Source organism: Amblyomma maculatum, chromosome 1 (genome assembly GCF_055883805.1).
Source record: "Amblyomma maculatum isolate TAMU_Amacu chromosome 1, ASM5588380v1, whole genome shotgun sequence".
Lineage (NCBI taxonomy): Eukaryota > Metazoa > Arthropoda > Arachnida > Ixodida > Ixodidae > Amblyomma > Amblyomma maculatum.
In genome coordinates, this window is record NC_139344.1 from 506271648 (window position 1) to 506297673 (window position 26026).

General features: G+C 44.3%; 1 protein-coding gene across 3 annotated transcripts in view; it reads right to left on the minus strand.

Annotated features, from left to right (window-relative positions):
• Ctl2 (Choline transporter-like 2) overlaps positions 1–26026 on the minus strand; it is a 353598-nt gene that overhangs the window by 271105 nt on the left and 56467 nt on the right. Inside the window, exon 1 of one of the 3 annotated variants that reach the window (XM_084575773.1) lies at positions 20591–20694. The exons of the other annotated variants lie outside the window; for them this stretch is intronic. Coding sequence (XP_084431899.1) covers positions 20591–20639 — 49 coding nt within the window. The 5' untranslated portion in view covers positions 20640–20694. Of the gene's footprint in view, positions 1–20590; positions 20695–26026 lie in introns of those variants that run through there. 3 annotated transcript variants of the gene reach the window in all.

Here is a 26026-nt window from a genome sequence, read left to right on the forward strand (position 1 = left end):
CATGTCCTTATGCCGGCAATTGTTCCTGAAACCCAGATATGCTCTTTACAAGATGATTCAATTCTTTGCCAATTTGTTCCCTGGTATATCAACATACCTACCCCTCCACCCTTCTTTTTCCGTTCTCGTTTTGTTGCACCCTTGCCAGACGTAGCCTTCTATAAACGGCGGATCTTCTAGATCCCCGAGATGAGTCTCGCAAAAGCGTACACACCTATTTTGTCATCCTTCAACTGCTGTTCTATCTCTAGCCATTTCGCTCTTTTTCTACCTCCTTGCATGTTTATGTAGATGGTCCTAGTGTTAAATTTCTTTTTTGTACTTTTCTTTCTCGACCTACTTTTTGCCATTTTGGGGGGCTCAGCCTCCATTATTACACTTTCTTCTGCTTCACTTCTAACTACCTCTGTGCACGGAGTCCTCGCGGACCCCCTAAAAGAGCTACAGCCCTGCCTGCCAGGCGCCAGCCGATCTCTGCTCCCACCCTTCCGTTAAAATGAATGCCATCTCGCTGAAAAGCCCTATCAAAACCTGTTTTATGTACCTCCCTGTTTACCTCAACCACTTCGAAACGCTTCTCAAGGCTTAACTTACTTATGTCCTGATTAACTGTCACCACGTCCTTTTCCAGCTTTCCGTTCAATCCTAGCACCTCTGGTACTGTGCATACAACTATCTGCGTCTGCTGTGCTATCTCCCTGATCTCGTCAACTCCTTTAGCTAAACTTTCCACCACTCCTGCAGCGTCACCATTTAGGACATCGTTTAGCCCCGCGGCTACTATTGCCATACTGCGCTCTGCGGAATTCTTCAACGGCCTATTTTTATTCTCTTTGAGCACTGCCCTCATTGTTCTCCCTGGGAAGGCTCCAACCAACACTCTCTTATCACCCTTTACACGTTCCAATATATCTCGCTTGCACCTGTTCATGTTAGAATCTCCGGCGATAAGCACCTGGGCCTTCTCTCTCCCTCTCCCAACTGTTGGTTCCTGCTTTCGGTTATCTGTATCCTTATCTCTGGGATTTTCATTCTTCCTTACATCTTCCTTTTTTTTCCGGCTTCTTAGCTGCTTTTAAATAACTGACGGTTCGGATCCGCCTGACCTACTTTGTTTATGCCTTCCATGCCAGTGCTGGCCCCTGCCACGTGGCCCGCATTGGAATGTTCGTCCTCGTTGGTTCCAAGGATAAAGTCGGCCCCCCTTTTTTTTTTTTTTTTTCAATTTGAGGAAGCTGTCCAAGCAGTTTGATTTTCCGCCCTTAACAAACTTCATTTTCTAAATCATCCACACGAGACACTAAACTGCCCCTTTCTTGATCAAATCTATCTAGACGCGCACTCAGTACGCAACACCGACACAAAATGTCGCTGCCTTCTGCTTCACCTACAGAGTCAAAACGCGTTTTCTTGGGATTAACCTGCGCCTCACACTGAGTACACTTGACCTTCTTTTGATTGCACATCTTAAGCGCTCATCGACTGAACTATATTACGAATTCTCAGAATATACAAATAGCCAAAAGAAGACACAAGAAACGACTAGCAAACACGCGTGAAAAACCAATTCTGCGAGTGCCAATAGCCTAGAAAAAAAGTATTTATCTAAACAAGATAGTTAAAGAATGAACGCCAAGAGAACCTAGCTGCTGGCACGAAAAACCAGGCCGCTAGGACCAAGCTAAAATCTATTCTTTAGGCTGCACCTAACCTAACTGAAAACGAAATAAAGATAATAAAAGATGAACTCATCTATTTGACGCTTCGGAAGCTCCCGCTGTCGCCAGTCCGTCCGTTTCCGGTAGCCACGTGCAATCGGAGTCACTGCTGTCGCCAGCGCCGCCGAATCTCCACTGACGTCACGGGCTGACGCTTGCCTATTATCAGGCTGATGATGATGATGATTATTATTATTTAAATACTTTAGCTGCCCATCTGTTACTGTCCAATTTGCTCAGGCATTCCTCATAATATTTTACTCTGAGCTTCCCGTACTTCGAAAGATGCTCAGACAATATCTCCCTGTACCACATCATTTGTGGTTTTGCCGTGGGCACCCAGTGCTAATCGTCCGACGGCTCTCTGATTTATTTCTAATGTCGACTGTTCTGATTTTAGGCACAAGACCGCATTTCAGAAAGTAAGCCCGGGCAGCATATAATACCTTTCCAAGTACCCCTCAATATCTCATACCTGTTATATTCCCACAATGCCTTATGCTTCATTATCCCGGCGTTCCTTCGCCCTTTGGCCTTAAGTGATTGCTCATGCTTTCCAATGTATGCCAATCCTTCGTTTACCCATACCCCCAGATATTTATATTCTGCTACTCTGGGTATTTCATGGCCTTGTATTTTAAGACCCTGATCAGTTTAGCCGTTGAAAATCATCAGACCCGACTTAACTGCGCTAAAACTGAAGCCTAGAGCGTCCCCTTCGTCTCCGCAATACTTAACCTATAGAGTTTGCAATTCTTCCTGACTATCTGCCAGCACCACAATATCGTCTGCATACATTAAACCGGGGAGGCACTGCTCTACCGCCTTTCAGCGTAATCTATATGACTGGTTAAAACCTAGGTTACTTTCTTGTATCCTCCGTTCCATATGTATTTATTTATGCATAATCCTACAGCGCCGTTAGGCATTACAGTAGGGGGGCGAGGGGGTAAATATCCAAGCAAAATAAAATCGTACATGGAGCACAGTTCCTCTTGACAACCACACTTTTCTCCTCAATATCGCGGCACACAGGACAGTAAGCTTTAAGACATTGCTTCAAAATGAATAAAAAAAAGAAATAGTCATTACATAAAATAGAAGCCACAGGCAAATTATTTCCTCCACCGTTCAGGCAAAGAATGTTTAAAATGATTAGTTTCGCATTGAAATGGTCGGATGTTTTTCGGGTGGTCTCCTTGCGATACATGGGGGCTGAAGGTAACTTAATTTTCCGATGGCCGTGCAATCATGAAATATATTATGTAACAACTTACGCATTTCCTCCTATGAGTCAACTTTAATGCTTAGATTCCTACTATAACAAAACGGGCAGCTGTCATTGCGTCTGATGATAGGTTGCATTTTTCGAGTAACCATTCGAGACGCGTTGTTTTGCCGATGCAACTTGCCTAAAGGTTTATAGGGGGTCATCTGATGTGGCGATTTACCTGCTTTGAGCATTTCGGCCCCATTCCATCCGCCCCTGGGGAATGTTTACAGGCAGAGAGTTCATGCAGCGTGAACAGGCGATCATCAAAAGTAGGAGGGGATGCTTCGGGGTAAGACGGCAGATGCCATATTCTTGAGAGTGGTTTATCGAGTTTGTCCAAATAGTGCTGTGCACGCCTAGAAGCCCGGAGGTCATCTTGCGTTCTGCGGTATTTTCTTTCTGCACGTCAGCGAATCGCACGTAGCTGCGCATAAAGCACATCTGTTCTGGATGCTGCGTGATGTACACATCCGCTGGTGAAGAGATCCAGAGCTATCTTCGAAAACGTAACGGAAACTATTCCAGTCATTGTCTTGGCATGTCATCATCATCATCATCAGCCTGATTATACCCACTGCAGGGCGAAGGCCTCTCCCATATCTCTCCACTTAACCCGGTTCTGTGCTAGCTGCATCCACTTGACCCCTGCGAACTTCTTAATCTCATCCGCCCACCTAACTTTCTGCCGCCCCCTGCTACGCTTTCCTTCCCTTGGAATCCAGTTTGTTACCCTCAGCGACCATCGGTTATCCTCTCTTCGCACTACATGTCCTGCCCATGTCCATTTCTTCTTCTTAATTTCCACTAGAATGTCGTTAACTTCAGTTATTTCTCTGACCCACTCTGCACGCTTTCTATCTCTTAATGTTACCCCTACCATTTTGCGTTCCATAGCCCTCTGGGTTGTCCTCAACTTAAGTAGAACTCTCTTGGTTAGCCTCCACGTTTCAGCCCCATAGGTGAGTACAGGCAAGATGCAACTGTTGTATACTTTCCTCTTGAGCGATACCGGTAAGCTGCTAGTCATAATCTGCGAGTGCTTGCCAAATGCGCTCCATCCCAATCTTATTCTTCTTGTTATTTCCTTTTCATGATCCGGATCTGCGGTTACTACCTGTCCTAAGTAGATATATTCGCCTACTACTTCCAGTATTTCGCTACCTAATGTAAACTCCTGTTCCTTCCCGAGGCTGTTGAACATTACCTTAGTCTTCTGCATATTGATTTTCAAGCCTACCTTTCTACTTTTCCTGTCTAGGTCATCAATCATTATTTGCAGTTCATCTCCCGAGTTGCTTAGCAAGGCAATATCATCAGCAAATCGCAGATTACTTAGGTATTCTCCATCTACCCTTATCCCTAACTGCTCCCATTCCAAGTCTCTGAATACTTCCTCTAAACAAGCTGTGAATAGTACTGGGGAGATTGTGTCTCCTTGCCTAACACCTTTCTTTATGGGAATTTTGTTGCTTTCTTTATGTAGAACTACGGTTGCTGTGCAGCCACTATATATATCTTCCAGCACTTTCACGTACGGCTCGTCTACCCCCTGATTTCGCAATGCCTGCATCACCGCCGAGGTTTCAACTGAGTCAAATGCTTTTTCGTAATCAATGAATGCTATGTATAAGGGCTGGTTATATTCCGAGCATTTTTCTATCACCTGATTGATGGTATGGATATGATCGATAGTAGAGTACCGTTTCCGAAACCCTGCTTGATCCTTTGCTTGATTGCAGTCTAAGGTTGTCCTGATTCTATTAGCGATTACCTTAGTAAATACCTTATACGTAACAGACAGTAAGCTGATTGGTCTGTAATTTTTAAGGTCCTTAGAGTCCCCTTTCTTGTGAATGAGGATAATGTTTGCATTCTTCCATGCTTCCGGTACCGTCGATGATACCAGGCACTGCGTATACAGGGTGGCCAGTTTTTCTAGCACGATATCCCCCCCGTCCTTCAGCAAATCTGTAGTTATCTGATCCTCTCCAGCTGATTTCCCCCTTTTCATAGTTTCTAGTGCTTTCTTGACCTCGTCCTTCGTCACTGGTGGAACGCTGACTGTTTTTCCCTACCGCCAATCTCATTACGGTCCTGACTACTTTGGCTGCTGTAGAGATCTGTATAGAACTCCTCGGCTACTTTGACTATCTTGTCCATATTAGTGATGACGTTGCCCGCCTTGTCCCTTATCGCATACATCTGGTTTTTGCCTATGCCCAATTTCTTCTTTACCGCTTTAAGGCTTCCCCCGTTCTTTACAGCATGCTCAATTTTCTCCATGTTATACTTCCTTATATCGGCCACCTTGCGCTTGTCTTGGCATGTGGAAGACACCAACGAAGCTGCACATATGTTGGTCATTGCCGTTTCTACAAAAGCACACCAAGTGGCGCGAGACGCCTCGATGCCAGGTCCAGGAAAAGTTGGAACGATACACCAATAAAATGCCTTGCTGGATGAGTTGATAGAGCTTATAACTTAAACTAGAGCAAAAAGAAAGGGTGACAGCAAAAAAGAAACAAGAAAAGACAGCGGCAATGAGAGATCATGCATTCACCTCTGCCAGTTTTTTTTTTTTTTCGCACATATAAGCGTGCTAGGTTACAGGGTAATCAACGCTTTGAGGCTCAGAAATGCACGGCTGAGGGTCACCTTTAATTTCTTTCTCTAGCGTTTTCCCACCTTTCCCTGCGCCTTGTATAAATACGCCGACACATTAGGAAAAGGGACTGCATTTTTTGGCTCCCCTTTTCTCGGGAAATCTCGGCACTTTTGCTTTCGATTGCGTCCTTATCGTGGATGCGACGATCTTCCATGCGGCGCTTAGAGCGAAAATGAAATGCTGGTCGGAAGTTCGATAGCCACGTCGGCTCATTATTCGGCCAAAAACCACAAAATCATGAATTCGCGATGACGACGTTGCTCGTCGTTGGGAGCCTCCTTGCTTAACTAACCTAGTCTACGAACATTGAGCCGCGCCAGACGTACGCGTGCCGTTGCGTAGTAGAAGCGCTTAGGGGTAGCTCGGCTGGAAACGCTGATTGGTGCACACGCCGCGGCCTGGCGTGACGTTTTTTGCGTCGGGCTCGATGCTTAACCGGACGTGACGTAGTCAAAAACTGGGTTTGCTTGTTTTTTTTTCGTCCCTAGACTATACCTAGACGCTCTGGGGAATCGCTAGGTGCCCCCCGCTCTGGCAACGCGCGCGATTCCGGCATTCGGTTCGTGGATCTCGCTGCTGCATGGCACCGGCGCGTTCGGTCACCGAGGTGCTCGACGATGGCGGGCCTGCGCGTTTACGTGAATGCGCTTTCGGCACGCCGATCCGTGCTGTACGTTGGGCGGAATGACGTTGATAATGGCGACGACCTGCGGAAGATCGCAAGCACCGTCAAGGTAAGTATAAATTGCGCAAAATTGTCTCGCATTTTGCTTATTTATAAGTGCTGTGTTGCTTGTCTCTCCCCACGTGCTTCCAGGACCTCGTGCAGCAGCAGCTCGTGGCATGGACGCTCCTCGTGTTCAAAAAAAAAAAAAAAAAAAAAAAACAATCGGCCACGGCTATGGAGACATCCACGAAAACATCCGCCGTCGGCAACTAACCGCTGCCTGACTGCTACGCTGAGGCGCACGTCTGCCGTGCGCATTTTCAACCCTGATTGAGGTGCAAGAACGCAGATTTCTTTGTCGAAAGTTTTGTAATATGTTGCGCATTCATCAAATCGCTATGTTCATAATGCAACTTTTTTCTACTCTTTTACAGCACCGTTTCCTGTATGCTGCGAAGAGGCCGAGGATTTTCTTTGTACGCAGCAGCCTATGTCAGGGATCGCGGCATCGATCAGCTCTCCAAGATCATCGCTACAGCATCCAGGGCAGCATATAACCAGGCACTGTGTACGACGTAGTGCACCACTGTTGACGGTGTACGGCAAAGGGCCACGGACGAGTGCAGGGCGTTGTGTTCGCCACGCCGTCACGTCGCTGCGCATCCAAACGGCCCTTTTCAGGGCCGCCCCAATGTTTCCTGGCAGACCGCAGACCTGCACATCCCGTACTCCTCTTCCCTCTCTACGTTGCACGTGGCTTCGTATCAATCGCCGCGGCCACCAAAATAACTTGCGCGCTAGGCCTCTTTACCAGGCTATACGTAAATACATGCAGGCATAATCGTGTCAAATTTGATTTAATAAAGTGCTACAGTGCTTATTACCTGCTTCCCTCACGCATTCTTCCGAGTCTTCGTGCAGCAGCTGCAGAACACGTGGCAAGCGTCACTCTGCTGCCGCGACGAACGCTAACTAAGCCTATACAACAGGGTTAACAGCTAGGGTATTCTCAGGTGGTGCGGCTTTGTTCAGCGATGTTAATGGAAGTATCGACATTTTATATAACTGCATAATCGTCTTGAATATTGCTTCATAAAGTACTGTACTGCTTAATTCTCGCTTACCTCGTGCATTCCACAGCTGCTGCAGCTAGCACGTGACCAGCGTCGTTCTCTCCAGTGCTGCAGTGACGACAAACTATAGGCCTCGCGATAGGCTACAATATACACCGCGGCTTTGTGCCGCTGTGTATTTTTTTTATAAATGCATCACGTTTCGAAGGTTATAGTCGCCATCCAAGGATCACTTAACTCGAGAGCACGGGAAAAGGTACGCACCTGGATTCGATGCCATGTACAACGCCGTGTTTTTTTTTTTTTTTTTTTTTTTTTTTCTATTACGAAAGCATCCTACGCGCTAGGCGTCCTAGACAAGGTTCAAGTGCAGTGTGCCTTTGTATAGTAACCATGTATGGGGTGAGCGGTTGCCATGTTTTCAGTTCACTTTTGTTGGCTGTTCCTTGAATAAAAATTGTCATTGGTCTCTGTGTCTGTCACTGTGTCTAAAGAGCTGCTCTAGCCGAACCACGTACGTAGCGATGGATTGTACCGCGGCAGTATGGCTTTGTTCCAAGTTTAACAAAACTGTTGAGGCCAAATCAAAATCGGAAATTACCATTTCCAACTTGGATATTGGCCCCCAGTCAACAATTTGGAGTCCAATTCAATGGCAACAGTTCAGCTCTGTGCCAACATTTCGTACAATTAAGGGAGTCGAAATTATGGAAATGGCATGCATTTGTGAACATCAAACATGCTTCACATCCAATTAACATGCAGATCAATTAAGGGGAAATGAGGGTGCTCGTTATAATACATGAAGGAAAGAAGCCAACTGTTGGCTTCTTTCCTTCATCCAATTAACATGTCATGCAATGCTAATATAAAAGCTCAATATTCTATCGGGGAACTCTATGAAATCTGCTAGAGCATGGAGCCCACGTTCGTAGAGATATTTTTTTTTAATTACCAGCACTCGCAAATGTATTGGAAATAATTGAATCAAGTCCCATTCAAGGAATCAGATGAACAGTAAATAAAACAAATCATTCTTTATATATTTTGTTTAGTACCTCAATAGAGAGTATTAGGCATACTTTTGCTGAATTTGTACATAAATGACATAATTCATATTGACAACAGTGTTCGGCTCATCATGTATGCTGATAATAGTGTGTTTATTACTGGCTTTGATCTCAATGAGACAGTTTTACATTGAAATTATTTACTTGAAAAATCGTTTGCCTGGTCCAATTTCATGAAGAAATAAACACAGAAAAACTATTTTGTTTTGAGTCTGAAATAAGAAAATGATGTAAGAGACGGCTACCGATCTATAATAAAAATATTGACCTTGTAGAAACTCGCATAAGTCTTAGTGTGATTTTTTTTCATTTGAGATAGGAAATTCATATAAACAACACTGCAATTAAAAAAATGATTTCTTCAATGAGTGAGCTTTACCTTGATGTGGTACTGTCCTTGCCTTTATATGCAAGTCCCCACAGATAAGGTATTGCAGTTTTATGTGGGCAAGCACCACAAGAGCAAATATAAATAAAATGATAATTCTCAGTAAATTAAATGTGTTTCATACATAACCGATATTGACTGCCGGTTTACGACATGACACCTCCGTGCAGAATACAGTATAATTATCTTTAACTATGAATGCCACTTGTTGCATGTTTCCTATTTTTCTTGGCAGGACAATAAAAGCTTTCTTTGCTCGATGGCACTGCTGCAATTTGGAGCCACTCCGTTTTTAACTCAAAACTCTGACCTCTGGTTTCTCCGCACTTTCACACTTGGTGCAACCTGCAATCAATAAAACACAATCTAATGGTCTCACTGAATGAACTTAAACAGGTATTCCTGAAATTGTGAAAACAGCTATGAATACACTTATTAGGGTTGTAAAATCAGAAATGTTGCAAAGTTAAAGAGCACTGCAGAATCTGCATTGGAGCAATGCAAAAGAACGGATGCTGCTGCAACATTACATCACCCTTCATCGATTGACACCACTCATTAACCTCCACCACTTCTCAATTACTCACAACTGCTGCGGACATGATTTTGCAGACACGTTCTGCGGATGCGGTGTGCGGACGCGGTCTGCGGACAGAAATATGTGCGTTTGCCAGCGCTGTGTTAATGTATTTTATGTTATCACTTATACTACTTGAGAATTCATTTAGTGTTCTATCAGTGTGTTGTGCTACCTTGCTAACAAGTTTCCTTATATCTTCTTTGTGTGTGTTATTGTATGTAGTTGTATCCCCCCTACAATAATGCCTCATGGGCGCTGTAGGTACTTACAATAAATAAATAAATAAACATAGCGAAGTAATATTTTCGCATTAATAGATCTTCTAGACATAGGGTCTCTAATTCTTGCACTTTTTTTTAAATAATGTGTAAATTTTTTTATCCTACTCTGCAGCTAACGTCTGCTGCTCCTTTGTAAATGGGTCCAGGACCTAAGTGCATGAGTTGCTCTCTAAAACATTTAATTTAGCTCTCGAGACTATCTAATATGCTCGAATTGAAATCATTGACTCCAGATTGGACTTTGAAATTAGTTGCAAGCTTTTTAACTGCAAAGCCTATTCAAATCTAATATGTTTGGGTGTACTTTTACTAGGGAGCGAAATGCACCAGCTTCCTTTTACATCTTAGCCAGCGCACACACAATGCATCATTGAAATGTAGTTTGAATTCCAGTTTCACCATGCATAACACTTGTCCATTCAGTTTGGATGTTCATTAGGAATATCAATTATAATCCGTAAGATGACCATAACTTAGCAGCCCATAATAAAAATAAATTGCTTCTTTACAGAGAGTTAAATGCAGTTGGGACTAAGTACTTATTCCAGCTGGGAGGTCATCTGGAAACTTTAAGACATTTGATTATGGAAATTCAATTAGGACTGAAAATTCTAATTGGAAAGAATGAAAAGATGCCTAAATGGAATGAGGGCTTCTAGAGAAAGTGTAAATTCTGGAAACTCAATTGGATAATACAAGACTCTTTAGTAGGATCTAGAACACATCTTTTACAAATGAACACTTGAAACTTAGAGCACTGGCTGATGCTCACCGCCGCAGCTCTCAGAATAACTGACAGCACGGTCAAAACTACAGTAGGTGTTAGTGCAGTATACACCAGTGTTGTTACTGCGAAGTGAAGAGCCACAAAGCAGAGGACTGCCATCCTTACTACTGCCAATATAAAAGTCCTTCTCAGAGCCACCCCATTGTTTCTTGGCAGATCATGGGCCTTCAACTTCATCGTCATGTTTTCTCATTTTTAGTCTTTTGTAGGATGTATTGCGCCTTCGGTGGTCATGACTAATCCACTGAGTGCAAAGCCGTTAACCAACAGAGATATCTTTTCACTTCATGTGCGGCACACAAACATCATGCATAAAAGAGGCCACATGTCACTATTCCATCGTTCTTTACACTTTCTTTCTTTAGCACACTCTAAAACCATTCCTGTAAAAAGCTAGAGCTTCTTTTACGCAAAGTGACATGGCAATTATTGTAGCTTGAAACATTTTCAAAACGAAAAAATAAATGCATGAGGCGGCTCACAACCATTGTTTTTTTTTTGTGTGTAAAATTGTGTTGCTTCATAGGCAGTAACTTGAATAACACTGACAACATTTCTACATTACTTTGAAACAACCCAGGCAAAAATCCTAACTGATGTAAATGGTTTAAGGAACAAACTTCCAGTTCATACCAGTTGGACAACAATGGATCCCCAACTGGAATTCAACTGGGATCAACGTTCATGCGTATAAGATACCCGTTGCATGCGAGCCTTGCTACCTGTTGATGGTTTACAACTCAGAAAGAACACAAAAAAGAGGGCACAAGTGCAGATAAGGCTCATGTTTGCAGTCTCCATGACCGGTTGTATTCGTTCCTCTGTATCCCATGAAAGCATTCTAACCCCCAATGGCGTAGGTCTGCGACATCCGGTGCAATAACGTGGGGCAACCCCCCCTCCCCCCCCCCCCCTCTTCATGAACACACCTAAGCGCAATACCATCAACTACTTTGTCGTCAAGGCTTTCTTCGATTGGGGAAGTTCGTTTTTCGTATCGCAGAACATGGTGCAAGCCGAGGCATTTTTTTTCCTTCATTTCTTAAGACTTCAACGTAACAAGCATACCCCACAACTGATAATAAGCTATATTACGATGGGCATATGTCATATTTTTTCTTTTCTTAAGAAAGGTGCATTTGTGAAGAACTAAGTAGAGGTTTTTGACAGATATATTTCTAGATTGGGACCACTCAAATAAAAGGGCATATAAAAACCACAAGAATTGCAAACTTTGAGCATGTAGAAATACTTGGTAACATGCACAGTAACTAAAAAGTGGCAAACTGGCAGATGCGACCAGGATTTTAACACAGTGCCATTGTGAACAATTTCGTTTACATCAGGCATAGCGCAGTGCCAGCAAAAGCCTTGAGAACTGGCCAATGTGCTGTATTGTAGTTCATATTTTTTATGCTTCCACAAACTCTTCATAAGGACTGTTGAAAGCTTTGAACATGCACAAGACAACTGCAAATACATCGGCCACAGTGACAAAGAATAAAGTAAATACAAACCAGCTAGAATGTTAGACTGAGCGTTCACATGCAAATATGGGCGTAGAAATGCCATTTGAGAAGTAAGCATGAAAGTAAGCAGTGAAAGGACAATTCGAACACACAGAAGAGAACTGAAGTTACAAAAACAAACAAGCAGTCATAATTGAGGCCTTCAACAACTATGCTGTAAAAGACAAATTTTGCAGAGGAACAAGTGCATAATTAATCCTGCCGCACAAATGAAATAGGCATACCCCTCGATCAATTATAGAAATCGCTTGTGTACAAAAAGTGGGAAACACTGAAGTCATCTTACTTTGAGCAACTAATTTCAGATATTATAAATCTTGTTTTGAAAGCTGGTATTGATCTAAAGAGCATAAAGCAAAAAAAAAAAAAAAACCGACATGCCAACATTTTCATTTTCCGGTCTTTAAGGCTTCAAAGCTGCTACTCGGTTTGTCAAAATCAATGTTTTTTTGCCAGCTCACCTACGAGAGATGATAATGCAAGATCTGAAAGCGTGCATTGACCCATCATAGGTCCTCTTCCTCACAGGACACAACCTCCTCCTCTCACAGGATACAACAGACACTCATATATTAGGAATAGTTGCAGGCTGGGGAGAGGCTCTAGAAAATCTCAATCTGGGGAACTCCAATGCTGCCCAACTGTTGGCCTCTTCGAGTCCAATGCTTGCCACTTTAATTTGAGTTGTCTCCTCAGTCAAGGCATTTCGATGAAATGTGTTCCATCAGACAGCTTGTCGTAGAAGGATGTAAGTTTCGGAATACATACTTTAAGGCTTGAGAGGTCCCTCAGTAGAATAAAGAAATCTCTTCACTTCAAGAGGACCAGATATGTTCTGCGGCTTCTAAAATCGCTTTTGATTTAATGCAGAGCTCGGCATAAAATCTACCAGTGCAGTCAAGCATCGTCCCTTTTATTTTCTTCCTGCAATGAAAACCCTGAACCTCAGACACATTCCCCTACCATACTCTTTTTGAACTTCTGGGGCCTGTCTACTGATATTCTGAGCTCATTTGATTTTATGAATTCCTTGCACACTGTGGCCACACATCATCTTTGAGAAAGAGCTTTAAATCATCCATCTTTGCCACCACTTTGTCAAGGTATAGGTGCTTTGTCTGCAAATGAAATTGTGCAGCATTTACTACTTCAGGTACTGCATGCTATAGGTGCAAGCAACATAGAAAAGCAATGGCACAGACTACCCTAGCCTCCTTGCAAATCAAAAAAGGTACCAATGAGCAGTGATGCCTTGCTAACAGAATACATTTAGTCTCAAAGTGGTCTTCAGCAGCGGAGTGATAGTGGGGGTCGTCAGGTTTGATTTCATGATGGACTGACTTTTATCTCTCATTTTAACAATAACCTTCTCTTACAGCAACAAAAGAGAGAAAGCATTCTCTTGAGGAAAAGAACTTAAGGCCCACAGTATTGCAGCATGTGAATTGCCTTGCATATATTTCTCTAACTGCACTCTTTGCATTACCACCCTCTCCCCCCCCCCCCCATTCCCAGCCACACTTTCCTGAGCACTGCACCCAGTGCAGTCCTCACACCCCTATAGGGACAGCAAGGTTTCTAACCCCTCCTTTATGCTAAAAAAATGCCTTTTTATATCCTGAAAAGCAATCCCACAATGTCTGGACAGCCCAAAATTCAGCAAATACTCGTTTTACTCATCTGTGCACCTTAGTAATGTATAAAAAAGTTTTTTTTTTTTTTTTTTTTTTTTTTTTTTTTTTGCTGTTGACATATTAGTTGCATAAAAGGTGGCATATGCCCAGAAAGGTTTGTTAAAAATTGGCTATAGTGCATGCTACCTTTCTCTTTCATAAGTCTTTTGCAAACTGAAGTGGTGGACCACATTAACTTATTCTTCATTGCATAATGCCATCATTGTGCAATTAAAGAAGTTTCCACTTAGATATATTCACAAGTGCTGTTTGATAAATAATTGTCTTTAAACTCTGAGGTTGTGTGAAAGAGATACTAAATGGAAGGAAAAATAGTGTAGCACATATATAACTTTATACGTGTTTGTAAGTGTAAGGTATAGCCAAATAAGAATGTAAAGAATTTCTGGACTGCAAGCAATCAATGTAATGAATTACAAACATTTACTCAAGGCAATGAAAGTTATTGAAGCATTTCAATGTTTTTATGAACAAAAATAAATGCAGTGTTTGAATATATAACAAACAAATTTGTGATTGCAGTCAGAAGTCTGTTTCAGGCTACAGGTCCAGTTAAAAATCACAATTGACACATATGACGGATGCAAAACTTGTTGCCATGAAAGAAATGCAGAAGACGTAAGACGCTGTTTATTACATATTAGACATGCAAAGGCATGACAAGCTGAAATGGTCCATGTGCTGCATTAGAACAAGCACTAAGTCATTAAAAGATCTCAATTTGACAGCAAACATATGCTGACACTTAAAAAACATGCAATGCCATTACTCTTCATGTGATATACGCTGTAATATTTTCATGTTTTCTAAAGGCTACGCACAGTTCTGTACTACTTAAAAAGTACACATCTTATAATGCTCCTATAGTTACCCATATATAACATGACCTCCTTAGTAACAATGTACAACATTTCTTCTTGTTAGCCTGAAATCCTGAGGCTGAATGTTCTGAAATCCGGTTTTATTAATTGCGACTTTATGATATGCTCCATCAACTTTATTTGAGGTATGAAGGCATTATGCTCCAAGTGCAAGATGGGGATTTGCTTTATTAAACTTAATATAAAACAAGCCCTGATCAATGTGAAATGACTTATATAGTTTTATAATAATCATAGCCCAAATGAGAATAGGATATTCATTAGGCACCTAATTGTTTTTAACAAGGTAACCAAAACAGTGAGAGGTCATCCTTTAATACTACAGCTTATTGAGTTTTTTTTTTTTTTTTTCCTAATCAACATATCACTCCCAGCATCACAATTCTGACCTAAAAAACTTGTAGAGTCGAATGACCTAGTACGTATCTCTATTCCCTTTGTCCTCAAATCTTTTTTTTTTTTTCCCCTATAGTCATCGACTAGCTAGGATGTGCTTATAATAGCGCCGGCGCCGCGGTGTTGCCGGCCGGCATCATATATGCATTCGCCGGCGCATTAGTTGTGAGGAAATTAGGCCCTTTTTAGCCAATAAGAGCGGTCACCGAACGCATTTCTGGTTAAAACAATTCATAATGAACTATTTCGCTTAGAAAAAGACCGAATTATATCGGGACGCGTGGCAACGGGACGGATGACCGTTGCCGACAGCCTGCGCGCCTGAAAGACGTCGCACCGAGAAAGCTATTTTGCAAGGAAACGTTTAGCAAATATACGAAATGTGCAGAAGAGCGGAATCACCGCAAACATGGCGTGCAGTTGTCACTGGAAAATTCGCCCGGCCGGCCTACGAACAGGTCACACTGCGTTGGCGAACCTCGATTGTTTTTGTCGCCGAAAGGTCTCACACAGATCTAGATAAAGGAAAAGCAATTAAACTGATTTCCCCGGCAATTCGTGTGGTGTGACAAGCTGGTTCGGAAACCTCTTCGCGGCTCGAAGGGTGCATATGTTATTTGACGTCGCTGCCGTTTCCACGGTGTCCGCACTGCATGCAAGCTAGGCCTCGTGTCTCTCCGCCGACGGCCATCGGCTGGGCAGCTGCCGTTTGCTTGCGGCGCGCCGCCGACACCGCCGGCCATGCCGCCGGGTCGCGCCCGGGCGCTCTGAAAAGCATGGGGAGTCCAGGGACAGTCTAGGGAAAACACGTGCGCCCTACATCCGGACATCACATAAAATATCACGTGACCCATGACGTTGTTTGTGACGTCATATATGTCGTCACAAATTTTGGGCCAATCAGCGTTTCCAGCCGAGCTACCCCTAAACGCTTGTCGCGTAGTAGCCAAGTCTGCGCTGGATAGCGCATGCGCAGAGGTATATAGCGGGGCGTGGTATAGGAGCGCTGTTTAGATTGCTTAACTCATCGGATCCTGGTTGCCTGGCAACTGCGCACGAAGAACGCACAAGGCGTGCTGCGGACACACCGGAGGGAATCCTGGCCATTTTTTATTGCATCGCATGAGCGGCTTTCTGTGTTGTCCTATTATGCGTCGGTTCACAACGATGTGGAAAAAGCCATCATTGAGATATCCGCATCGCGCTGGCCAACGAGAACTTGAGCCGCTCATTTCTTGCTTTTATGGATGTGCAGAGATTTCGGAGCCAGCAAGTGATCGGCTGCCGAGGCTGCACACCATGGATCGCAAAATACGCGGCAAGGTCGAACAGTCCTCCGGATCATTTTGCCTGTGACACTTGGAAAAAGAAGGCGTTAAGCATAAAAAACGGTGACTGACGCCGCAGCTGGCAAACTTGCCTTTTTTTTTCTACTCAATTACCAGGCGAAAAGAACATCTGGTTGCGGCGTATCGAGATCGCAGCGAGAAAAAAATGCCGTGCTGCTAACGCGCATCATTAAGTTCTACTATTTAACTTCCGTTGCGTGTTTTTTGTAGTCCAGTTAGATATAAACATTAGCTCGGTTAACGCGCGCTTTTATCAGTTTGAAATGGTTTTTGCGTGGCTTAACTTTCGAATTTGAATTCTCCTCGTCGAGGCCTTTTCAGCGATATATAGCCCCATGTTATAGCCTAAAGTTAATCCCAATTAAGTAATTAACGGTTATTAACTAAGAACTACAATTAGTATAGTGCAGTAGAGCTCGATATAATTAAGGTATATAATTAGTTCAGTGCAATTTGGCTCGACATGACTTAATGATGTAGCATAATTTTTTCCCAACTAATTAACATCATTTAATTGAGACCTAAATTAGTAACGAGCAATTACACTCGACATAAGCTAATCAAATATAAAACACTTGTGGCTATTATACTAAACATAAGCTACACGGTCACTGCAGACATTCTGTACATATTCCATACATGGCGCACATGAGCCAAGTAATCGTGGGCATTAATTAAAACTGCACGAAGCTGGCACCCTCACTTTGTATCCCTGGTTATCCTAAGCTCCCTTTTGTGTATATCAACTTACACAGCAATATTTGGGTACCTTAGACGACGATAAATGCTGACTTGTGCGTTGCGAATCCTGTAATGCCCTGCGGAGGTATCCACAATCCCCCAACATGGCGAAAACGTGGGCAAGGGGGCGCCACTTTTTGATGTCAGTATGATGTTTATTCGATGTAAACAAGGCACTGAAAACTATTTGCTATCAAGCAGGGTTTCGGAAACGGCACTCTACTATCGATCATACCATCAATCAGGTGATAGAAAAATGCTCGGAATATAACCAGCACTTATACATAGCATTCACTGATTACGAAAAAGCATTTGACTCGAAACCTCGGCGCTGATGCAGGCATTGCGAAATCAGGGGGTAGACGAGCCGTACGTGAAAGGAATAATATATATATAATATATATAGTAGCTGCAGTGTTACCATAGTTCTGCATACAGAAAGTATCGAAATTCCTGTAGTGCTATATTCACAATACCCAGAAATGTGGCGCAACAAACACACGCGCGCATGTGTTTGTTGCGCCACAGTTCTGGGTATCATGCAGCACTAACTAGACCCTCAAGCTGTTATTTTGCTATATTCAAAGCTTGCTTACAGGAAGTATTCAGACACTTTGAATGGAGGCAGTTAGGGATGACATTGCCTTGCTAAGTAACTCGGGGGATGAACTGCAAAGAATGATTGATGACCTAGACAGGAAAGGTAGAAAGGTAGGCCTGAAAATCACTATGCACAAGACGAAGGTAATTTTCAACAGCCTCGGGAAGGAACAGCAGTTAGGTAGCAAAGCACTGCAAGTGGTACGCGAATACGTTTAATTAGGAGTAACCGCGGAAAAGCGTTGGATGTCCATCCAAGCGATCTTTTGTGCTACCAATGATCCGGGTTTCGCCGATCCGTGCCGGAGCCTTGCCAGAAGATAGCTGCCGTTGTTGCCTGGAGGTGGCCTCCGGATGTTGTGTGCCTGCGGGCCCGTGCATCTGATGTGGTCGGTGGTTACACCAAGGACATATATCTTCGTAATGGTCTAAGATAATACTCTATCGATATAGGGAAAGCGTTGGTCTCCATTCCTGCGCATTTAGCGCCTAGTGCGGTAAAGCCGCGCCGTGCTGGACATCGGGCCAAATTAGATTGGTTTCTGTTTTTCCATACATCGCGGGCTTCGGTTGCTTGGTAGGGTTTAACGTCCCAAAGCGACTCAGGCTATGAGAGACGCTGGAGGACTCCGGAAATTTCGACCACCTGGGGTTCTTGCACCGACATCGCACAGCACACGGGCGCTTTGCGCCCCCATCGAAAAGCTGCCGCCGAGGCCGGGATTCGATCCCGCGTCCTTGGGAACAGTAGTCGAGCGCCGTAACCACTGCGCCACCCCGGCGGGGCTACATCGCGGGCTTCGTTTCTGATGCGAAATGAAAAACGCGGCAAAATATTTTTAAGATAGTCCGCACCGTCGCAGTAAGGATGCGCGCACTTGCATTCAATCCAGCGGCCTAAACTACATCGAAGTATATATGTGCATTAGGGTTGCAATGGCGCAGGTGAGTCAGCGTCTTCGTTAACAGACTCTCGGCCGTTGTCCCTACAAGCGATGAACAATTCCGATTATTGTTGAAAGCGTATATCTAATGCAATGGATCCGAGCATCAATGCCTTTTTACGCGTCCCTTTGGGCGAGTCAAGAGGCAGGCGCGCGATATCGTTTGCTAAATGAGGAATGTCTGAAAAAAATATTTTCCCACCAAGTGCATGAAACGATTCATGGATCGCATAGGTCCATCCCAAATTCAGGGGAACACCCTCGACAGACGGTGGTCTCTAGCGCCTACTCCTGGCTAATAAAAGTTTTGTACTACTACTATCTAGAGAGAGGAAAGACTCTCTCTGTCTAGAAAGAGAACGTCTCTACTCGACGGAGGGGAGAGAGGAAGGGGAGACTCGCTCTCTTCCTCTTTCATCACTGATGTCATTACCTATAACTGCATACCAGAAGCCCACCGATATCCCGCGGAATCTCGCGAATACATCTCGCGCACAGTTCCTGCCACTCGTGAAGAACAGTTAAAATCGTTAAAGCAGCCTAACAAAACCTACACATTTTCCCCAAGCTCGGAGAGAAATATGTAGGTACCGATATTAGTAAACATACGCTGTTACAAAGAATGAGCTATTTATATGGCCGTCATTTTGACTCCCCCAAAGAGCAACCAATCTCTGGCGGTTTAAATGCTAAACATCACATGTCAATGTTCTCGAGTGTGGCATCTACCGCCTCGATATATAGCTGCTACTACTTGGCTCCGTCGGAGGGTTCTTGCGTAATAACGGAGTTTTCAGTTCGTCGACAAGGGAAATAAACGGCGCATAAGAACTCTTGATGATCCACAGTTATCTTGAGATGTGCAGGGCCTGAATGTGTTCTGGTGGTGTATAGTTGGATTTTGTGTTTAGCGCGTCCCTAACGTTTTCTGTGAATGCCACAATATCTTTTTTCCATGCTAGCCAAGATGATCAAACTGAGCGGTTACACCATCGCAGTTTACCCGATTTCACAGCTTTCACAGCCCCGAAAGCCAGCCACTTGCAGTTCTCCTGGAAGTATGCAAATCCGACAAAAAAGTGCTCCTCGTCTTATTCTGATCATGTGGTATTTCAACACTCAGGGGATGTTTGTACAGCAGCACCATTTTGTAGCCTGAGAACAGTCAGCTGTGTTCCCCACCAGGCATTCATGTTTCGAAGGCCAAATACGACTTTTTTTAATCCTTTTTAAGATTAAATGCTTTGATGACTATGCACAAGCGGCAAAAACAAATGGCCTGTGAAATAATTAAGAACAGACTAGCAGTGAACAAAATGCTTGCTTCTACACTGAACTTATTAAGCTAAGCTTGGTACATTCAAACATGGAGCTCACATTTCTGCTATCATACACTTTTCAATCCTCTGCTGATAAATAAACACTGGTGTGCCTTCAGAGTCTTCTTTCAGGTTTGCCAGTGGATGTTTGAGCAACACTGGAATCTCTTTATTGCAATAGGCCTTGTACAACTTTGAGAATATTTATAGTTATTGGCAAGTTGATGGCATCGCCTCCCTAATGCTTGAGGTATGCCTGATGAAGTACCTGCTTGTTTTCCCCATTCGTTTCTAGCCGGATAACTTTCTTAATGGCTCCACTTCCCTCCGACATTCATTGTGCTCCTTTATGAAAAGAGTGCTGTGTCAATTGTAGGCCTTTCGTCGTGACTCCCGGGGAGTGCCCAACATGAATGCAGCCAGAAAAGAGATGAGAAACGTCATGAATGCGTCTTTTCTTTTTGGACAGACGGCGAATAAGAGCGCAAAAGACGGCGTACATTGCCAACAGGTGAGAATTTCAAGGGATCTGATATACCCACTCCTGATAGAAAGTCATTGGAAATTATTTCCTCAGCCCTTTTTTTTCTACCTCGCGGCGCAGACATAACTGCGAAGAATGGGGCTGCACTCACTGGGGCGGCTTTGCAACTCCTGGTCCCGGGATGCTTTCTTCTTGGTCATGGTCGGTTACAATGTCGGCCACTCGAGCGCAAATCGCCCACCTCGGGCCGATAAGGGGCCCTATCAGCCAGGGAACGACTGGCGCGCCACGGCCGGGCTGCTTCCCCGTCACTCTCAGAGGTCGGAGCGCGTGACGACCTCAGAACGACGCTTCATCAGACGACACGGTGCTTCCGTGCTTGACCGTAGTTTCACTGAAGCATGGCAAAATGAGCGAACATCTTCTGAGGCAATTTCTCCGACACGATGTTATTCAAGCAAGATACGATAGGCCGGATATAGCTTCCTCTGGGACATATGGTAGGTGGAAAATTCCCACTGCTCTTCATAGATAAGAGTCCAACGAAGCACACATGTGCAGTTTCAAGGGAAAGCAGATCACCAACGGGCAGCGGGAGCCACACAAGCAAAAATGGACCTTCCGCATATGGGCGTTTTCTTCCAAGGCACATCAATGGATATATTTTTTGCTTTCTCATACGTAATTTGCCCTTGAGCGATGTGCCCATGTAACCATTTTTGTTTCAATGCGAATTGTGACGTCTGTGCTTAACCTCCCAAAGATGCCGGGGAAATTTCGACCACCTGAGGCACAGTAGTCGAGCACATACTCTGTAGCTTCGTGGTACATCCCCCTTTTTTGAAAGTATATTAAGCATTCGCGGCTCAATACAATTCTGCAAGTAATGTCAAAGAAAGACACAATGAAGATACAGCAAAGGCGGCGCTTTGGTAAAAAGAAAATTTCTCTTCTTAAAATTTCCAGAAAACATGAAAATTCCCGAACCATCACTGTTGTTGGTGTCGGTCAAGCTAAGGCCGCTTTATCACTTTTTCAATGGATGGTTTCAAATGGGTCAAATGCTATCTCACAAGGCTGCATAACAGGGGTTGCACCTCCATTCACGTAAACACGATCTACATTTTGGTTCAAATCTTTCCCTTATCGGTGAGACATTGCAGGGATGAGACCTCCTCCACTGCCTCGTGATTATTTGCCTGCACTACCACATCAAAAAGTGTAAATTAACAGTAATAATCAGCCAATTTGAATGTCAGAGTTGGGATAAGGTATTCTGGTAATTATGAAGCAGGTGACATGCCCAGCAGATATTTCCACCCAGCTATAGGTCCTGGACTAGAGCAAATATAAGCTGGCTGTTTCAGCGGAACCTCAAAAATTCCTGATAGTGGGTTCAAAAAAAAAATATTACAGTGCGCTTAAGAGAAGAAATGGCGAAAGCCACTTTACAGGACTGCGTCATCATTCCTACTATCATTACCAACTAAGTGCACCGTCACTACTACCATTATCATTGCTGCTACCAATATTACCGTCCCCACGCATCAGATTAGTTTCTCACGAGCGTGGCGTGGTTTGCGCGCTTGGCTGGCAGTGGTTAGATTCCCGGTGAAGTGATAACTTTATTGAGGGTTTAACGCGACCTTGCCTCTTCGAGGTGACCACCTAGACGAGTTTGTTTTCGTGCGAGCATTTCCGCAGCCCACGAGTCGCGTTACAAATATTTCCAGAAACTTAAGCTATCAGCCGCGGCGGATACAATTGCTAATTTCCGCAGTATTGTTCCTAAACTTGACACAGTAAAAGGCATGATTTTCAATTGCTGTCCAGATGTCACTCTTGGCACTGAAACATGGCTAACTCCTGAAGTTTCCAACGGCGAACTACCATTTCAACATCATGATTACCATCATCATCATCGCCATTTATTTTCCTTTAAAGACCCCTAGGCGGGCATTACATAATGGGGGAGCTAAAAAAATCAAATTACAAACAATAGGAACATTTGGAACAGTAAAGAAGGCAAACGTAATTGTTAAAAGAGCATTACAAAACGAAAGAGTGAGCAATCATAGATGCATTGTGGCCATCGCGCTATATGAAGAAGAGGAAAACGGGAACACTGTTTTGCATACAACGTTCAACAATTAAAAAAAAGAATAACACGTGCGGAGGTGGTACTCTAAAGTGCGACTAAGGAAGAAAAGATAAAAGCAGGGTTTTGAATCACGCGCACACTCGCCTCAGGCAAGAAGGTTTTATGAAAGGCATTGGTGGAGCCATGTAGACGTTGCAGGCTCAGACTGTTAAAAAGGCGACGCGATGTTCTATTGGAATGGAGTAGGAGTGTGCCGCGCAAATGAGGAAAATTGTAATATAACTTGTGGAAAAGGCAGAGTTTGGCAATTGTACGGCGAGAAGTCAGTGGCGGTATGTCAAGCGATGATTTTATGCCAGAAACACTTCTCCTACGGTCGTAACATGAAGTAATTCCAAATGGGCGAGGCATATTCAGTGCGAGAGAAAGTTTCGTAAGCAAGTTTACGGATAAATGAAGGGGCTTCTCTGGCGGTTGAGCGATTTGGAACTTTCGGCTACTATGTGTAAGATGTGCTCGGACCATGGAACTTTGTTAGTGATTGTTGCTCCTAAGTACCGGTAGGACTCGACTTGTGTTAGGGGGATTGACCTTAAAGAATGCTGACAATTTAAGCTATTGAGTTTACGTGATACGTTTAGTGTCATCCGCCAACCAGTTGAAAGCATTTTGGTCGTTGTTCGATGATACAGAACACAGTCGTCTGCGAATGAAGGAAATAAGAACGACAGAGAGTCTTGAGGAAATGTATCCTCTACCAGACGGATAAACTCATCCACAACGCCCGGCTTGTGACAGCCAGGTCCCAGGTGCGCCCCTGATTCGGGACAGGTGTGCGTTTGCATCCAAAGAGTGGCACGTCTATTGTCTAGGGATGAGTGAGCCCAAGCTAAAGTTTCGCCGCGCGACGGCATTCCTGGCGTGGTGGCGAAATGTGAAACGATGGGACGTCTCCGGAGCAGACGCTCCGCTAGCTTCCTGCGCACATGCGGCGATCGACTTGCGCTTGGCGGTTGTTTGGAGATACAAAAACGCTTCCGCTGATGCGAAACGAAGGTGCTAAGTAGCATTGTGTCATGGGCAACCACAATAGTAGGCGAAGCGCCAAAAGACGAGGCTCATGTGTGAATTTTGCAGATTCCTTTGCAAGCGTCTCTGCAAGACCTTTTCCAATCACATGACAGCGTCCTGAGAAGTCTCGCGTTCTTTGCGTAAACGAAAAGAGCCAATTTCCCCTTTCTTCGTAAACTCAAAAATGTTGACAGTTGACAAAGGCGGCTTGGAGAGGCATCAAAAGTGTACAATGGTGTAACACCATTCATACAAAGTGCAGAGGATGGAGGATTATGTTGCTCTTCGCTCCCCGCGTGTCTTGTTTTGCCGATTTTCTGTGCTCTCTCCCTGCCTTGTCAGTGCTCTGAAAGGAACCAAATCAACAGATGCGACGTCCGTGATCGACACTGATGTGTGAATGTGCCCTAAGTGTCCACAGCTGCCTTTTCATTTTTAAAATGACCAATAAAATATCTAGGAACGAGGCCTTTTTTTTTTTTTTTTTTTTTTTCGGGGGTGGTAGCGGCGTTGGAAAACATGCCTAGCTAAGATGCTTTTACAGATTTCCGCAGACGCTTTTACAGATTTCCGCAAATTGGCCGATAAGTGAACCAACTGTTATTATCACTATTATTAATAACGAAGATATGTCAGAAGTACAGTACAAAAGCGATCATAGCTATGGCTGGATTGACACTACTCGCACGGAGCACCCCATTCGCGTCACAGGGTTCGTGAGTGCAAACCAAATATTATAAATGAAGCACAACCATTTAATAAGAACCGAAATAAAACACAATGTAGTACCAGCTTGGATTTCACCTGCCTTCCGAGTCGGTTATGTCGCGTGCAGCGAACGGAACACGAATGTGTTTATGAGATTGCTAGCGTTCTTGCCTTTGAAGAAACACCTCCTTCGGACTTATTCTTCCACTGCAAGATTTGCTTTAGTAACGTCGTAATAATAAAAAACAAAGCCGTATATAAATCGCATGCTACCGGCCAAAACGATGGTCAACAAGCGAGCCACTTTATTTCACAGCACTTATAATATCATCAGCCTGACTATACCCACTGCAGGGCGAAGGCCTCTCCCATATTTCTCCACTTAACCCGGTTCTGTGCTAGCTGCATCCACTTGACCCCTGCGAACTTCTTAATCTCATCCGCCCACCTAACTTTCTGCCGCCCCCTGCTACGCTTTCCTTCCCTTGGAATCCAGTTTGTTACCCTAAGCGACGATCGGTTATCCTCCCTTCGCACTACATGTCCTGCCCATGTCCATTTCTTCTTCTTAATTTCCACTAGAATGTCGGTAACTTGAGTTATTTCTCTGACCCACTCTGCACGCTTCCTATCTCTTAATGTTAACCCTACCATTTTTCGTTCCATATAGCCCTCTGGGTTGTCCTCAACTTAAGTAGAACTCTCTTGGTTAGCCTCCACGTTTCAGCACTGTAAGGTCGTCAACAGTGCATGTTTTCTCGAGTTTTCTTTTTGTGTGTGTTTGTGTTTCCTGCCGTTTCGGGCAGCCGGCCCGCGAGGCGCGCGGGCGGAGCGGCGCCGTACCCAGGGAGGGGGGACCTTTTCTTGTTTTTGGGTTACAGTGTGAAGTGTCCCTGCTTGTGCGCGTTATCTGTTTTGTGTCTTTCTTGAGGGGCGAGGGGTCTCGCGCATTGGAGGGCACTCTGCCGTTCGGTGTTTGGCCTGGTGGCTAGCGCGCGAGGCTCCGAACTCCGTCGGTGGACCCCGTCGAGCGTCCGTTGGGTGTCGTTTTTCTTATTTTGTATGTGTAAAGCGCGGTCGTAAATCTCGTGCGCGTCCTCGAGAGTGGAATGCCAGTGGTGGAAAGGCCGGGGTTGGGACGCTTCGGCGAACTGGGCCTCGGCTACGGTATTCCACGAATCTGTGTGAACGGGGGGGACACCAAGGACGTTTTCACGGAAACGGAAAGCGCGCGAAAACGACGAGGTGCGATGGGTGGCCCGGGGAGTTGCAGCCCGAGCGAAGGAGAAGACGGACGTTCTCCCGTACGCTCGCTTGGGACGACGGACTGTCCTAAGCCGGAGGGCGACCCTACTCTGTGTTTTATTTGTCCTTTCTCTCAACTGTGCTGTGTTTGTTCATCAATCCGACCTATTATTTAAATTAAATCAGTCTGTTAATTTAATTCGGCCCATTGTAATTATTTCGGCGAAGCAAGGAGACGGGACCATTACCAACAACAAGAAGAAGAAGAAGAAAAAAAAAAGGGAACTTCAAGAACCATCAAAAAGAAGTTTACTGGCGCAGCCGAATACAGGATCACCGTCTCCCGTCAGGCTTCGGCGATCACAAAAAAAAACTTGCTCAGCAGGAAGACTTCCGGGCCGATGGACAGCGCCTGAGAAGGAGGTCTCCGTCGAAAGAGGACAGCACGAAAACACAGCAACA